Below are 15,565 nucleotides of genomic sequence, written 5' to 3'. Positions count from 1 at the left end.
AACAGATTTGCCGCAAGCGGTCAGGAGGAGTTCCAAGATTGCCAGGAAGAGCCGCAAGGGTCGCCGGCCAAGGCCAAGCATGTCTTACTATTATATATAAAAAAAAGGCCAAGGATGTCTTACCAGCAGAAACAACACAGCCATTCACGCATTTCCTGTTAGAGAGTTCAGACTTTCAGAGCCAGAGGCAGGGTGATTAAGCCCCAGAACAGAGTGTTACCTGCAAGCTGATCAGCCATTACCAAGGCGAGGATGGAAAGAACTGAACAGCACCCTCGTTTCAGTCCGACCGGCAACCTGATGAGGGACAGCCGCGCAACGCAATCAGCAGCGATCGCCATCCATCTGCTCTGCTCCCACCACCAACCCTGAGATTCTCCGCTCCTAACCCCTGCTCCCTCGTCGCCATGCTCACCTCTGCAACCACTCCGTCCTCGCTCCAGCCTCCCACTGCAGCTACCTCACCTCACCACCTCCCCTGCCACACCGATGGCACGGCCACGGCGTTTCAGTCTCACCCTATCCCTGATCTCCCTCGTCGAATTCCTGTCACTTACTTCTGCGTCAACGTTGCAGCAGCTATGCGCCGACGGCGGCGGGCCTGCAGCTGGAGTGAGAGCCGGCTACTGGTCGCCGTCCTCGAGCCGCTACTCCCCGGTCAGTAGCATCGACGCCTCCTTGTTCTCTCACCTCTACTACAGCTCGGTGTCCATCGACGAGGCGAGCTATGCCGTCGCGCCTCCGCCGGCCGACGAGGCCTCGCTGTTCGCCGCCTTCTCCAGCACCGTCAAGTCCAGTAGCTCGTCCGCCAAGACCATGCTGTCCATCGGCACGGATGAGTACCGGGTGGACGTCTCCAACGCCGCCTTCTCCAGGATGGCTTCGGACAGGGGCCTCCGGGGAGTGTTCATCAACTCCTCGGTGGAACTGGCTCGAGCCAACGGCTTCGACGGCCTCGACTTGTCGTGGATTTTCCCGGCCACGCAGATGGACATGGAGAACCTCGGGGTCCTGCTCGCGGAATGGCGGGCGAAGATCACCGAGGAGTCCGCCACGAACTCCCTGTCCGAGCCCCTTCTCCTGACAGCAACACTGTATTTCTCCAACCACCTGTTCGACATGCCTGACAGCAACCTCGACTACCCGATCGATGACATCTCGAGCAACCTCGACTGGGCGAACATTCTCACCTTCGGCTTCCATGGCGGCAGCAACGTCACCACAGCCGACGCGCCTCTCTACGACGCGACGTCGCACTTCTCGGTGAGCTACGGGGTCATCTCATGGCTGGATGCCGGAGTCCCTCCGTGCAAGCTGGTGATGGGGATGCCTCTGTATGGGAGGTCCTGGTTCCTCAGAAACAAGGCCAAGAACGGGATAGGATCGCCGACGGCCGCTGCTGGGACGAAGCAGAGGAATAGCAACCAGATCGGGATAATCGCGTATGCCGAGGTTGAGGAGTACACGAATTCTGCAAGCACCGTTGTTACCTACGACAGCCAGTCAGTGGCAGAGTATTTCTACAACGGTGACCTCTGGGTCAGCTTCGACAGTGCCCAGGTGGTGCAGAAGAAGCTGGAGTTTGCAGCCAGGTCTCAGTTACTTGGGTACTTCCTCTGGACCGTCGGCTTCGACGATTCAAACAGCACAATAGCAAAGCAAGGTCAGTAGCTACTGAATTCTGCAAACATTTGTAGATTAGTGCCATCTGCTATCAAAGTTAATTGTTGAAACATTGTATTGTGCAGCTACCGAATCATGGCACCAATATGCACAAGATGGTTTTGGAACCATGCACGCAGGAGGTTCAAACCAGTATGTTGCATTTAGTTCATCTTCAGTATCATCTGGCAGCTGGTATTCGAAAATTCTCAGCTATTTCTTGTCATCGATACTTTTATTGGTGACTCTATCACACTGAGAGTATCAGTAAACATGCCAGATATGTAAAAGTAGTTTCAAATGGTCTGTTCATCAAAGTGAATTTCTAGTATATATGCTCTGTTGTATTTTTTGAGTTTTTTTCACAGTCATTCTTTCCCAAAAGGCCAAAACAAGGGTTGCAGCAAGTTAAATAATTAATAGTCACGTTGATTTCCTTTACATTCAGTTATTCTTATTCGGCATGCATATTATAAAACCAATTAGGTCAGAAAAGTTAAAAGAAAAAACAACCAAAAGAAATCAAACATCAATATGAATGTATAATGTAGCAAAACTTTCCATTCTCCTTTTGTGTAGCCATTTTGCTATCGATAATCTAGTCGTTAAGTATATTTGCTTGAATATTTAAGCAGATTTCTTCCAAGTTCAATTGTTCCTGAGGTGAACTGTGTGGCCAAATCAGGTGACTTCAACTGTCATTTTGCAGCACATCAGCTTTACCATGCTAGGTTTTTCTTCAAGTTCAAAAGTAACAAGATCGACTCTGTCAGAACAGAAAGCTAATAGGAAATATATTGGGCACTTTAACTAATTGACTCTGAGCATCAATTAAACTTTCAGCACATTAGTAAAATTTGATAAGAGAATTAACAGCTGGTAATAAGCCAATAAAACTGGACAAGACGGAGTAAAAATATGAAGCTTTAATGCAAGGTGCACCTATGCCTAAGGGCTTTATTTGGGTGGACTGATCTTGTTCCTCAATGGTAAGCAGCTTTTTCACTAGAGCCGAAGCTATTCTCAAAATCTTTGGTAAAGTGGCTCCTCGGTGCCAAATTAGGTAATTTTATGACAATTAATACTTGGGAGAGATGAAAAGTCGTTCTGGGGATTCATGAGGGCTTCTTGTGTGGAACGTTTTCTTTTCATCCGTTTGGTAGGGCTTCATCGAAACGCATCAAAGAAGCTGGTAGAGAAGCCCTACCAAACAGCGCGGATCAACAGAGTTACTTCTTGGAATAGATGGGACCTTAATGCAGGGTGTACACATGCCAGATCTTGAATACAGTTATTTCTCTAGAGCAATGAGCGCCGCTAATTTGCAAGAGAAGATTACAATATGGACAGCACAGAGGTATATCAAAATTTATACTTTAAATTGTCTATGTCCCCCATTCCAACCCACAACAGATCGAATTTTAGATTCAATCACTACTACAGAAAGGGGATGTTGTTCCCGTTGGCAACCATCTTTATCCAACCGGAACTACCACTCTGGGATAAATGTGCCAAACGTTTTATTAGGTGTGTCAATTAGTGATCCTTAGGTGCACCTCCAACCCTCTTTAGTTCAAAATTTTTTGAACTAATTCTCCAAAATCATATCTCATTTTGAAAATTTAGTACTAAATTTTGAACTAAAAAGGGTTAAAGGTGCATCTAAGGATCACCAATTTGCATTCCTAATTTTATCCCTGCAGCTATCCAACCGAGACCGATGCAATTTTTCAGAAACAAAAAAAAATCGGTCTCCGCTCGCCGGAATCCGACCAGGCTGTCCACGCCGCCGCTCGCCGGGTCTGGCCGCGCCGCCCACCGGGGTCTGGCCAGACCGTCCACGCCGCTCGCATCCCCTCCCATTCGCTCGCATCCATCCCCTCTCGTTCCCCTCGCATCCCCACCAATAGTGACAAATCATTCGAAGAATCAATCAAAAAATATAGAATCAACCAATACAAAATCAATAGATCCCAAAAATCATTCAAAGAATTCATCACAAGATGGATGCAATCCATACAATTCCACATGAATCTTTATTTCAGAAAAGTAAGAAAAAAATCACTCAAAGCTAGCTCCCACGGCGCCCGCGGCTCATGCACTCCCACAGCAGCGGCTGCCGGCGGCCCACCCCCTCCCGCAGAGGCAGCAGCTGCCGGCTGCCAACGGCCCGCACACTCTACGGTGGTGGCGGCCCAGCGCTAGTGGCCCGTGCACCAGTGGCCCGCGCGCTCCACGACAGCAGTGACCGGCGGCGGCCCGCGCATTCCCCCAGTGGCAGCGGCCGCCAGCTGCCAGATGCTCGCTCGCTCCTGCCACTGGTGGCCGGCGGCGGCTGGTTTCTTTAGCGAGAGGGATAAGGGAGAGAGAGAAAGGAGAGAGAGAGAAATGAGAGGTCCGGAGATAAGAGAGAGAGGAGGTGGGAAGGCGGGGACTTAGAAAATATCAAGGCGAGGGAGAGGCCAGCCATCTTTTTTGTCCCGGGGGGTTGTTTCAACCAGAACTGAAACTTACCTAGGTGGCTCCAACCGGGACAAATGAGGGGGACCAATAACCACTCCCTCTCCATCCGTCCGGCTAGTCGTTGGACCCCGAACTAATCTTTCATTGGTCCCGGGCCCAACAGGGATCGGGATAAATGACTTGGACCAAAGACTTGTTCTATAGTAGTGAATTAAATAAGCGAAACCAGCAAGACTAATCTTCTATTGGAATGGCTCCAGTCCAATCTTATTGTAATAAATTCAGAACCAAAATCACAATCCCATCTACATCTATCTTAGTAATAGACTGAATAACCCTAACACCTTGTCGGTACACTCAGACAGGGGTAACCTCTCCTACAAAACCAGGACGAAGGCGCTCAGGAGCGGCGACCACGGACCGCGGGTCCGGACCCCCGCGGACAGGTCCCGAACCTCCGTGGGCCGGACCTGGGCCTCTACAAGTGGAAGCCGGACCTCTAGCAGGCCTGAGCCTTTGGAGCCAGCCGAGGGGCCCGGACCCTGCACCCTATTCGGGCAGGGGTCCGGAGCCCTCACAAGCCCCTGTGGGCGCGGCCGCCGACCCCAGGGTCCGGCGCCGCCACGTGTCCCACAGGGCTGACCTCCGGACCTCCGCTCCCCGCTCGGGCAGGGGTCCGGAGCTGCCACGTCCCCATGTGGGCGCGGCTGCCGACCCCTGGGTCTGGTGCCGCCACGTGTCCCACAGGCGCGAGTCTTCTACCTGAAGCCAACCCTCCTGCCGCATTAATTGCTGGTGGTTGAGGCGTGCGCTGCCAGATCAGGGCATCGGATGCCCTCTGACGGGTTGGTCAGGCGTGACATGACAACAGGGTAAGCCCGCCTGTTTCCAAGGCGGCTCGTCTGTTACCGAGGCACGCAGTAGTGTCTCAGCACTACGCGCGTGGGCAACGAGTTATGATGACCGGTTACTAACTGGGGCAACAGTACACGCTACTACAGCGGACTGAGTCAGTAGTTCGGCACTTCATCATGACCTCGACGCGCGGCTGCAGAGGCTAGACTCTACTCCGACAGGACAGCTCAAGACCATCCCTGGTCAGAAGCTACGCACGAAGGCCAATGACAAGATCTCCGGATCTAGGACATTGAAGGCCAAAGTATAGTTTATAATACATCGCCGGGTCCACATGTCGGGGTCCCGCTCTGTGTACGTACTCCCCTTAGGCATATAAAAGGGAGGGCACACACGATAGATAGAAAACAAGATAAAAAGCTCACGAAGCTCACACATCCTCCCTCTCGGGCTCAAAGAGCACACTCTAAGCTCTGGCAATACAACTCACAGTGAACGTAGGGTATTACGCTCCGGCGGCCCGAACCACTCTAAATTCTTGTGTGCTTCTCGCATTCATTCGCCTCTAGATCGAGCACTCCTTGACTGCCCCCAAGGTCATTCTACACTTCTAAGCACGTGTAGGGTCGGCGGCCGCGCCCACAGGGGCTTGTGAGGGCTCTGGACCCCTGCCCGAATAAGGTGCAGGGTCCGGGAAACTGAGCTGGCTCCAAAGGCTCATGCCTGCTGGAGGTCCAGCTTCCACTTGTAAAGGCCCAGGTCCGGCCCGCGGAGGTTCGGGACCTGTCCGCGGGGGTCCGGACCCGTGGTCCGTGGTCGCCGCTCCTGAGCGCCTTCGTCCTTGTCTTGTAGGAGAGGGTACCCCTGTTTGAGTGTACCGACACACCTAATTCATCTAAACACAATCCACACATGAACACTAAAAAGTTGATTACAACAACATACCGAGAGGAATCGTCTCCAAGGACTAAAGAATTGATCCACCCCCATGTTGCAATCTAATGTGCAATGGCACAAAACTCTCGGAATGCACTGCGCACCCTAATCTTCTGCTTAAACAGAGCAAAAGCTCTCCGAACACACCTCACAGGCAGCCAGGGGGGTAGCGTCCAACTAGTCCTCCTATGATGGATGGATCAGGTGCATGGATTTTCTTTTCTTGTCTTTTTACAAGGCTGTAAAGAGCGGAAAGATGGAGTGACGAGTCCACCTTCATGTTTCCATTTTCAAATTCGTAAAATACTACCAAGATTGGATAAAGCTGAATGCTAGTTCTCCATGCTCCAACCCTAGAGCCATTCCCCTCCACCCCTTTCATCCTCTCAGTTCACTTGCTAATTCAAATGGGGCAGATACAGTCCGACTAGGCATAAAAAATGGCGTGAACGACCGCTCGCTCCAAGCAGCAGCTTGTATAGTGGCGAAGCTAGAGCAATTTGGAGGGAGATGTGCTTGCTCTGTGGATGCATAAAGTTAAGTCATAGGGGGTGCAAATATGGTGAAAATTTGAACATAATCACTGTTTTTTCATTTTTAGGGGTGCATTAGCACCCCCTTGTGACTATGTAGCTTCGCCCCTGAGCATGTAAAAATACATTATGTATAAACATACTAGGATTGGATTCTATTATTTCTACTGTATAAACTACTTGGACTTAGAGTCCTAGTCCTATAACAATCGGTCATGTACGACCCATATATAAAAAAGTGCATCGGCAGCCTTTGAGGTTAAGCCGCTTAACAAGTTCTACATGGTATTAGAGCCCATTTTATGATGATTCTAAGCTCACTTGTTAAAGCAGCAACAGTACGACAAGTCTTACTATAGGCTGTATCAAATCAATGGTCTATCCGTCAAGTAGATGTTCAGAACTCGTTTTTGCGTGGTGTTCTGGAGGAGGATGTTTATATGGAACAACCACATGTGTATATTGATGAATCATTGCCCCACTTTGTTTGCAAGCTTGATAAGTCTCTTTATAGTTTAAAATAGGCCCCTAAAACCTTGTAAGGGAGTCGGATGAGTGCAAACCTCAATATACATTTCAATTTATTCCATAACGATGTTGATTACCTTAATACTAAATCACTCTTGGTCCACTTTACAAAAAAAAAATCACCACTCTCATATGTCATCTTGGATGATACGTGTATAGCAGTATAAATGGATACAATTTTAATGGTTAAATGGTGTAAGGAATTAAGGGTTAAAAATCAACTTGCATATAAAATTTGAGAGAGAAAAATGGAAAATTATCCATCTACATTAATAATGTAGTGAGAGTGTGAAATGGGCTAGAAGTTAGAACTCACAAAGATTTGTAGCCAACAGTTCATGATTGTTAATAAGGTATTTAAGCCAACTCTTCAAACTACTTTCTTGCAAGTTTTTAGTGCGAGTTGATTTTATATAACTACAACTATCTTTGATTGAGAAATACGAAATTTGTATCGGGAATTTGTAGATTCAACTAGTTTGTGCCCCAGTACAAGAGAAATAAAACTTCCAAAACCCTACAACAAACCTTACCATGGGGCCCATCATCATTTATATACATATCTAGGCATGCCATTCGAACTTGCCACATCACAATTAGGCCTATGCCATGAGGCCAATCTAACTTATATGACCATCCCTGCATTAACTGAACTGGGTCGGCCTACTTCGCTACCTAGCATGATGTCCTCGTATAGTAACCCTAGCACCCCCACGCTGTTGCCACACTCCCCACATTTGTTCATTCACCTTAGCTCTCATTGCCCTCTCCCAAACCCAAACCAAGCGCGGTGATGGCGTACGCTAGCGGAGAGTAAGGGACAAGGGCGCGGAGTCAAGGATCAATGAACTACGAGCATGATGCCGCAAAAGAAGGCTTTATCGGTCAGTAGTTTTCATTGAATTCTAGGTTACAAGTCGATTTGGGATCAAGGATTTTGTTTGTTCGACTGATTTGGGGCTATGGTTATGCTACTAATCTGTTTGGGGATCTTGTTTGATTTGAAATAGCTAATGCATTTTTGGGTCCCAATATTTCATATCAAACGATTTGGGGCCTAGAGTGTTTGGACTTTTGGTACTGGGGTCTAAGGGGTTGGGTTTCTGATATGAAGTTCAGGGCAATAGAGATTTTTAGTTTATGTGAAATTTGTCCATAGGATTGGAATTCTTGAGCCATTTTATTTGCATTTGGCATTAAGGAATTTTATTTGGGCCTTAGAGTTTTTGATTGATTTGTGCAACATATTTGAGGAGTTCGATTGGTGCCGAAAGGAAAGAGGCACTAGACTCTGGTGTCACCATGGCTTGTCCTTGTGGAAGAAGGTATGCTAGGAATGGAAGCATAATTGTAGATGCTTCTGTGGAGTCCCTTGAGGTAATCTGACGTGTCTTTGCTTTCGAGGTTGTTGTTAGTGGTTGTTTGATTTTTGTGTTTTTTTTTGGATCATGGGCAGGTACGAAGTAGGATGAAAGGGTGAAAAAGACCACACGACATCCCTAGGACACAAATGCTCTTTTGAGGAGTAGGGAAGTGCATGGATATGACCATGGATAAAGCCATTCAAGAGAAGGAAACCAAGTTGAGGGAGGAGGAAGAGAAAACGAGGAAGCTCCAAAGGTGACTCCACCTTTCACAATGCCCAATGTATGTCACATTTATAATGCTAAGTATGGTAAGCCCTTGTCTTTTTTTTCATCCCAGTAAATTACTTCTTCAATTCCTTCATCTACTCCTTAGCTTGCTCTTCATTAATTACAGAACCAATATTCTAAATTGTCATGAGAGCACATGTCCTCTTTCTTTCCACTAATTCTTCCAGAATTTGCTCTCACATCTTCAGAGATCCATACAGAACTTCACTAGAGATATGTGAGATCTTAAGGACATGTTCCATATCAATCATATTTGGGCATTTCGTGCAAACCCTCAAATTGCTTAACCATTTTCATAAACACTATATAAGAATAAGATTGCACATCCATTCTTAACACCATCCCTCTTCTCATAGAGATGTAATCTTGGCCATATTAGCACAATGTTCCGCGGCCAAACCCAACATAATAAACAAACATATGAATTCCTTATTAATTTTTATGTGAACAAATCCTTTTTTTAGAATCAATCCCTTCTTGTTGTGACCTCATGGCAATATACATTTAAGGTCACCACTCATCCTGGTACCGACCAAAAGTATACACCACATAAGAAACCAGAGACAAAATGTAATAACACTTGGACCAAAATTATGGAAATTCTAACCATTTTCCAATGAAACCCTGAGTACAATAAATATTCACCAACAAAACAAGTGTTCACTAGAAACTGGTAACGAGTGTAATCAATACAACAAATGTAAAAATGGTACAAGCATGAATATCTTATATGGGCCGGATTTACTTTCAGGATGTAGCCCAACATAGCCAATTTTCGCCGCCAGCCGTGGTTTTAGCACTAGGCTCAACGGAAACCCTCTCCTACCTCGCCGCCGGCGGGGGTACTTAATCCCCGTGCAATCAGGAGAGAAGAATTTCGCCTGGGCGCCGCACCACCGTGCCCTAATCCCCAAACGGTCCAATTCCCCAAACCTTCGTATCCGCATGGGGAATCCCCAGCGCCCCGGCGGCGCCGCCGCCGCGCCGGCATCGTCGGAGAAGGAGGTGGGGTTCGCGAAGCTGCACGGTGAGTGCTTCGAGTACTACATGCAGACCTACTCCATCATCATCGGTCGCCACAGCCGCCGCGGCAGCAGCAAGGACCCCGCCGCCGCGGCGCCGCTGGAGGCCGACGATGGCGTGGACGTGGACCTCGGCGCTCTCGGCGGCGGCATGAACGTCTCCCGCCGCCACGCGCGCATCTTCTACGACTTCCCGCGCCGGCGCTTCGCGCTCGAGGTGCTCGGCAAGAACGGCTGCCTCGTCGAGGGCGTGCACCACCTCCCGGGCTCGCCCCCCGTCAAGCTCGACTCCCAGGACCTCCTCCAGATGGGGGACGCCAAGTTCTACTTCCTCCTCCCGTCCCGCTCCGTCTTCGGCGCCAGCGTCGCGCGGAGCGCCCCCGCCGTCCCGCGCGCCATCCCGCCGCCTCCGTCTGATGACGACGAGGACGAGCTGGAGGAACAGGGAGAGGCTCTGGCGGCGGCAAAGCATCTGTGGAACGGGAATGATGGTATTGGATTCTTTTGTCTCTTGATCTCTATTGGATTTGAAGAATTGCTATTTGTTTGTACATTGAACTGCTGCTTGGGATTATCTTCAAGTTCATTTGGTTGGTAAAATGGTTGGAGAATGGAGATGAGTTTCTTCATGCTTTTGCCGCAATTCTTTCTGCATATTCCAATAAAATGGATGATACATCATAGGAGACAGGAATGAATTTGGTCACAATTGTGCTTCGTCTCTTTATTGTCTTGAAATTGTCGTGTACCCATTGCTACTGGTTCTAGTTGTTGCGCCTATGCCTGCCATTTGGATGAAGAGAGTTGCTGGCACTGCAATAGCATTATATCATGTTTGTTGAATGGGTGTCTATGTGAATGTTCATGGCTGAGATGATATTCTTGTTGATGCTCGTGCAATATTTCAGGATCGCTTTTGAGTTCTGTTGATGATCGTCTGTCATCTGCTATTGCTACATCTAGCTGGCCATTGGTTTGTGTTGCAACAATAGTTGGAGGTGACTAGTGTCATTGGCATCTTTTGTGCTAGTTAAATTAAGTTCCTGCTGACTGAAGGATTTGGAGTTTTTCGTTCCGTGAAAATTACACCTTATAGCTAGCTTAGGTGACAGAAATGTAGTATGCATTTTGGTGCATGTGTCCAGATCTTTTTGTCACTCCATTTTGTGTATGGCATTATCCTACATTATCAGTATCTTTGGATTGTCGATGTTTTTGTAGTGAGTCTTATTTGACACCATATTGTGTCATTAATGCCACACTGTGGCAGTTTTTGCTGCCATGAAAATAGATTAGATATGTGAAACCAATGTCAAATATGATTCCCCCCTGAAGCTAAGAAAAATGTGATCAGTAACTTTTAGACTCTTAATGTAGTGGCAGAAAAGTGTTTTCTTGATTTCCTAGCCCTATACTTCTGTTGCATACTTCTTAAGACATGAAACATACCATATTCTTATATACACAATAAAGGGTGTAAGTTCACAAGGCTATTTTTCTAGACATTTCGGTAAACCTGCATTTATTTGTTAGGTTTTGTGTTTATCGAATAAAAGCTGTTGACAAAATTCATCCTATTTTAAGTTTGCGTAACCTAGATATAACTCTTTGTTGATTATAGTTTATGGTGAATTGCTTTCTGTATTTCTGTTCTGATAGGATAGCAAGGTGTAATCTTAGTGCATCTGCTTCTTAGATGCCTGATTCTGAAAATGAAACATGTACAAAACTGATTGCTGACAGAGATAGCTCATGCATACATTCCCCGATCACCTTGTTTTTATTTGAATCAGGGCCTGGATTGAGAGCTATGTTTGATTTGGAAAATTGAAATATTGTAATAATGAAAACATATATAGCACATAGATCAATAAGCACAGAAAACATTTGAAGTATCATGAAATGCTTAGATTCTATTGCTTTAGATCCCGTATTATTTTTATTTTCTACTTGTTCAGCACTTTTAGTAGAATCGCATTTTTTTTCCACATAATCATGGGTGCACACATTTTTTTAATCTATTTTTCATTGTCGTAAACTGATTTTTGAGCATGTTGAAGACTAATAGTTGTTTTATTCTTTTCTTCAGGAAGAAGGTCGGACGCTGCAGGGTCAAAAGCTTACAAGGAAGCAGATGATCAACTATTGCTTCAGTTGGAAGAGAAAGATGTCATCTCATCAGCTGCTACTATATTGTCTGATCTCTGTGGACCTCAAGAATGGGTTTCTATGAACAAGCTTCATGAAGTGGTAAGAATGTTTTTTTTTTCTCCAGGAGAAGTGTCACTGTATACTTCTTTTGCTATCTCCCTTTTTTTTGTTAAAATCTTATTCTTGTGGATGCTGTCAGTCCCTTTACCTTTCAACCAAAACCATTGTTATTAAATAGCAGACTATCGGGTTTTGCTGCAGCCTTCTCTAGCCACTAATTGTGCCTATCGAACACTATATCCCACCATAGCTACTGCAGAGGTCATAAGGTAGCTGTCTAGAGACACTATAGCAGTAGTATATGCCTGCTACTTAAAACACTGAACATAACAGCCTTAGCCTACTCCTTACCACTTTACTGTCAGTCCTTTGAAAGCGATGAATTATGGCATGCACGAACGCGCATTTTCTTGTCTATGTTAAGTGTATCTATGCAATCCCAGTAGAAAAGAATCTTATATAGGATGATCGAGGATTCTTGATAAATAAGAGTTATCCTTGTGGTCCAAGTGAATTACGAACTAATAATCTGATGCCACAAGTTTGTTTGTAAAACAATCATGAAGTACAAGATAGCTTCTTGATTGTTTCTTGAGTAGCGTGAGGTTTGGCTTGAGCAAATTGGACCTATTCCTAGCCTTTGCATCTTCATCTGATAGATAGATAGATAGATAGATAGATAGATAGATAGATACATCATACTACTATTATATAGATTTTGTTGGTAGTTTCTATTTTGCTGCCATTCTTGCTTGTACTACAAACTTTTTTTGAACAAGATACTGTGTTCTACTGGAAACTGGAGGTAGTTGGCACATTTATACTTGTGCTGAAAGGTTAGATACAATGGTCAATGACTTGTTAATAGTATTTCAAATCTAAACCAAGATGATTGTCTACTGCAAAATGTGGGTGCTATAATCTTCTAGAAGCTGGTAGCTGCCACCTTATTTTTCCAGTACTAATAGCTCTGGGCACAACTAGTGGTCTCTTTCTTGTTGGATGATCTTGGACCATTTGGTGCCCTTCTCTGTTTCCTGTTCTGTGCTCGACAGTTTCTTGTTGCAATTATTGTTTCAAACTTCTAGTGGCTCATGAGGTTGTCGTTATCAGGTTTCCTGTAGTCTTTCACTCTTTTTTAGCCTTTCTTGCCATATGTATTACTCCCTCCATCCCAAAAAACAGGTCATTCTAGGATTCAAAATTTGTCCTAGAAAACAAGTCATTTTACCCTATTTAGAAAGTGTATGTGCATGTAAGAATCAATTATTGCCAATTATGGGTAATAAATAGGGGCAAACATGGTCATTTTTATCTTCATGTTAATCTTCCCTAAAATTTATAGAATGACCTGTATTTTGGGACGGAGGGAGTGTATCCTTTTATTTATTATTAAAAAAAGCTTGACGGGAAGAGGCTGACAGCCTCTCCGCTTTGAATTAAGAAAGAAGCAGGACTCGGACCGGGGTCTCCTAGCTGAGAGCGAGCTCCACTAGCCAGCAGCCGCGAGAGCACCTCCATATTCTTTTTATTTATTTCTAACAAGCTTTCTGTTGTCACAGATGTTTGATAAGTACGGAAATTTGTGGCACCACAGCAGGGTGCGAAAATATCTGACATCGGAAGACTTTTCTGCGAGTGAAACTGATGGTAGACCATGGCATGGACTCACATTGCTGCTAAAGAAGTACCCTGAGCATTTTGTGATCAACATAAGTAAAGCTGGGGGCCTGAGCACTGAGTTTGTCTCTTTGGTCTCACTGCAACCTTGAGAATTTTCCAGACACCTTTCCAAGGGTGTAGTATAGCTTGGAGTACCCTTTTGGTACTTTTGTAAACAGTGTACTTAGTTGGAGGGTAAAAAGTAGCTTTAGGCTTTGTTTTCCTTTCCGTTCATATTAAAGTTGATATGTTGGTTATGAAAAAAAGTGGCGAGGTTAATTTTCCTATCTGCTATGCTATTGCGTGGTTTGTATGCCGGTAGGATTTAGGATGTGCTCTGCTTTGATGGCAAGTTGCTGATGGGTTTCAGTTGTGCCTTAGGGCATCACATCAATCTACTCCCTCACCATCACTGTGGGGTGTATTTCATTTTCATAAAAAGCATATTTGTAAATATCATGTAACAATTAGTCAAAACTGTTCGTCCATATTGGTTGTATAAGCTACATGAGTAGATTCATATTTAGAATAATACTAAGATGATGTTGATTTTGTACCCATTAACAGTATATTATTATAGGATAAATTGATATTGATGGATGGATGGAGATTGGAGAATGTAGCCCGTAGCCTATAGAAAGCTGTCAGTTTATTTTCTGCGTTTTGGATTTTCTAAGCACTATGATGTTATGCCGATGATGTATGTATACTCTTGAAGCAAGTTGTAAGTTTGTTTAGAAGGTCTGTTCATGTGGTGAAACATCAACTGGAACGGTAAAGATTCTTTTTTCTTTTGTCTCCTTTGAGGCCATGTTTAGTTTGTGAAAATTTTTGGATTTGGGTACTGTAGCATTTTCGTTATTACTTGGCAATTAATGTCCAATGATGAACTAATTAGGCTTAAAAAAATTCGTCTTGTCATTTACAGTTATGTTGTGAGTGAAAGTGTTGAGAGAATGAATTGAGGGAATGAATTGTTGTTATTGATTGATGGTTGAATCATTTCTTTTATATGTACAAGAGGGAAATTGTGTATCTTCTCCAAAGGACATGCCCCTTTGAGAGTGACCCCTTCATGAGATTAACAACTGCTTGATGACATTCTAATGATGTCATTAATCTAAATAAGTAATTAACTAATTTACAGAATTGATCATTAATTTATTTGCTTCATAACACTCCCCCTTGATCAATTTGTTTTTCTTGTAGTCCTGTAATCAATTGAAAAATTCCTTGAAAACCCTATGGGAAAAATCAGGAGATGTATGTATATGTCATGGGAAAAACTCCTTAAACCCTTTGGGAAAATAGGAGAAAATGTTGATATGACATATATGTGTTGGTATTCCATTAAAACTCCTTTAAAATCCAGTGGGAAAAATATAAGGAGAAAATGATATGGAATATCATTGATTGCAAACTTATATGAGGAAAAACCTCGAAAGGAAAACTCATAAGTAAGTTTGAATGTATTATGACCAGTGGATCATATCTGAACTAACTTTCTCTCAAAACCCGATGGGAAAATATGAGGAGAAATTATATCTTGGATATCTTCTTAAAAACTCTATGAGAAAACAGAAGATATGATATATCTAATATGTCTCGAATATCTCTTTAAAAACTCCGGTGGGGAAAATTAGAGATATGACATAAAATATTGCCTCATTAAAAACCTATATATGAGAAAAACCTTGATAGGAAAACTCATTTAAGAAAAGAGTACAATTATATAATCTGATGATTATGGTTAGTTGAATTGGTCATGATTCAAAGAGAATCTCCCCTCTTATCCTTGCAAATCTCATGATTTGGTTTGCAAGGTTTCTATTTCCCCATAAAATAGTTTAGAAGCAATGTAATTTGTGATATTTCCCTTTATATGCCCTGCATTCTTTTATACAAGTGCAAGGCGAATTATCTTCATAGATAATTATTGGTTTCAGGATTGAACCAATGCCATATGATTGTTGTATGTGGTTGATCATTCTGTGAAGCTATATGATTCACGTGAAGCTTCATATAATGTAATTATTTC

The 15,565-nt window shown here is 44.3% G+C and overlaps 2 protein-coding genes across 2 annotated transcripts; both read left to right on the top strand.

Moving 5' to 3' along the window:
• The first annotated feature begins 263 nt into the window (after positions 1–263).
• LOC120686689 (nod factor hydrolase protein 1-like) lies at positions 264–2,103 on the top strand. The gene is made up of 2 exons (XM_039968901.1): positions 264–1,663; positions 1,749–2,103. Exons 1-2 carry the CDS (start codon positions 490–492, stop codon positions 1,919–1,921), a joined length of 1,347 nt encoding a protein of 448 aa, XP_039824835.1. The 5' UTR covers positions 264–489; the 3' UTR covers positions 1,922–2,103.
• A 7,285-nt stretch (positions 2,104–9,388) lies between these two features.
• LOC120686240 (FHA domain-containing protein FHA2-like) lies at positions 9,389–14,131 on the top strand. The gene is made up of 3 exons (XM_039968419.1): positions 9,389–10,145; positions 11,744–11,904; positions 13,428–14,131. The coding sequence occupies exons 1-3, from the start codon at positions 9,578–9,580 to the stop codon at positions 13,635–13,637; spliced, it is 939 nt and encodes a 312-aa protein (XP_039824353.1). The 5' UTR covers positions 9,389–9,577; the 3' UTR covers positions 13,638–14,131.
• Positions 14,132–15,565: the final 1,434 nt, after the last annotated feature.

Source organism: Panicum virgatum, chromosome 8N (genome assembly GCF_016808335.1).
Source record: "Panicum virgatum strain AP13 chromosome 8N, P.virgatum_v5, whole genome shotgun sequence".
Taxonomy (NCBI): domain Eukaryota; kingdom Viridiplantae; phylum Streptophyta; class Magnoliopsida; order Poales; family Poaceae; genus Panicum; species Panicum virgatum.
The sequence above is the reverse complement of the archived record's forward strand: the minus strand, read 5'-3'. Positions and strand labels throughout refer to the sequence as shown.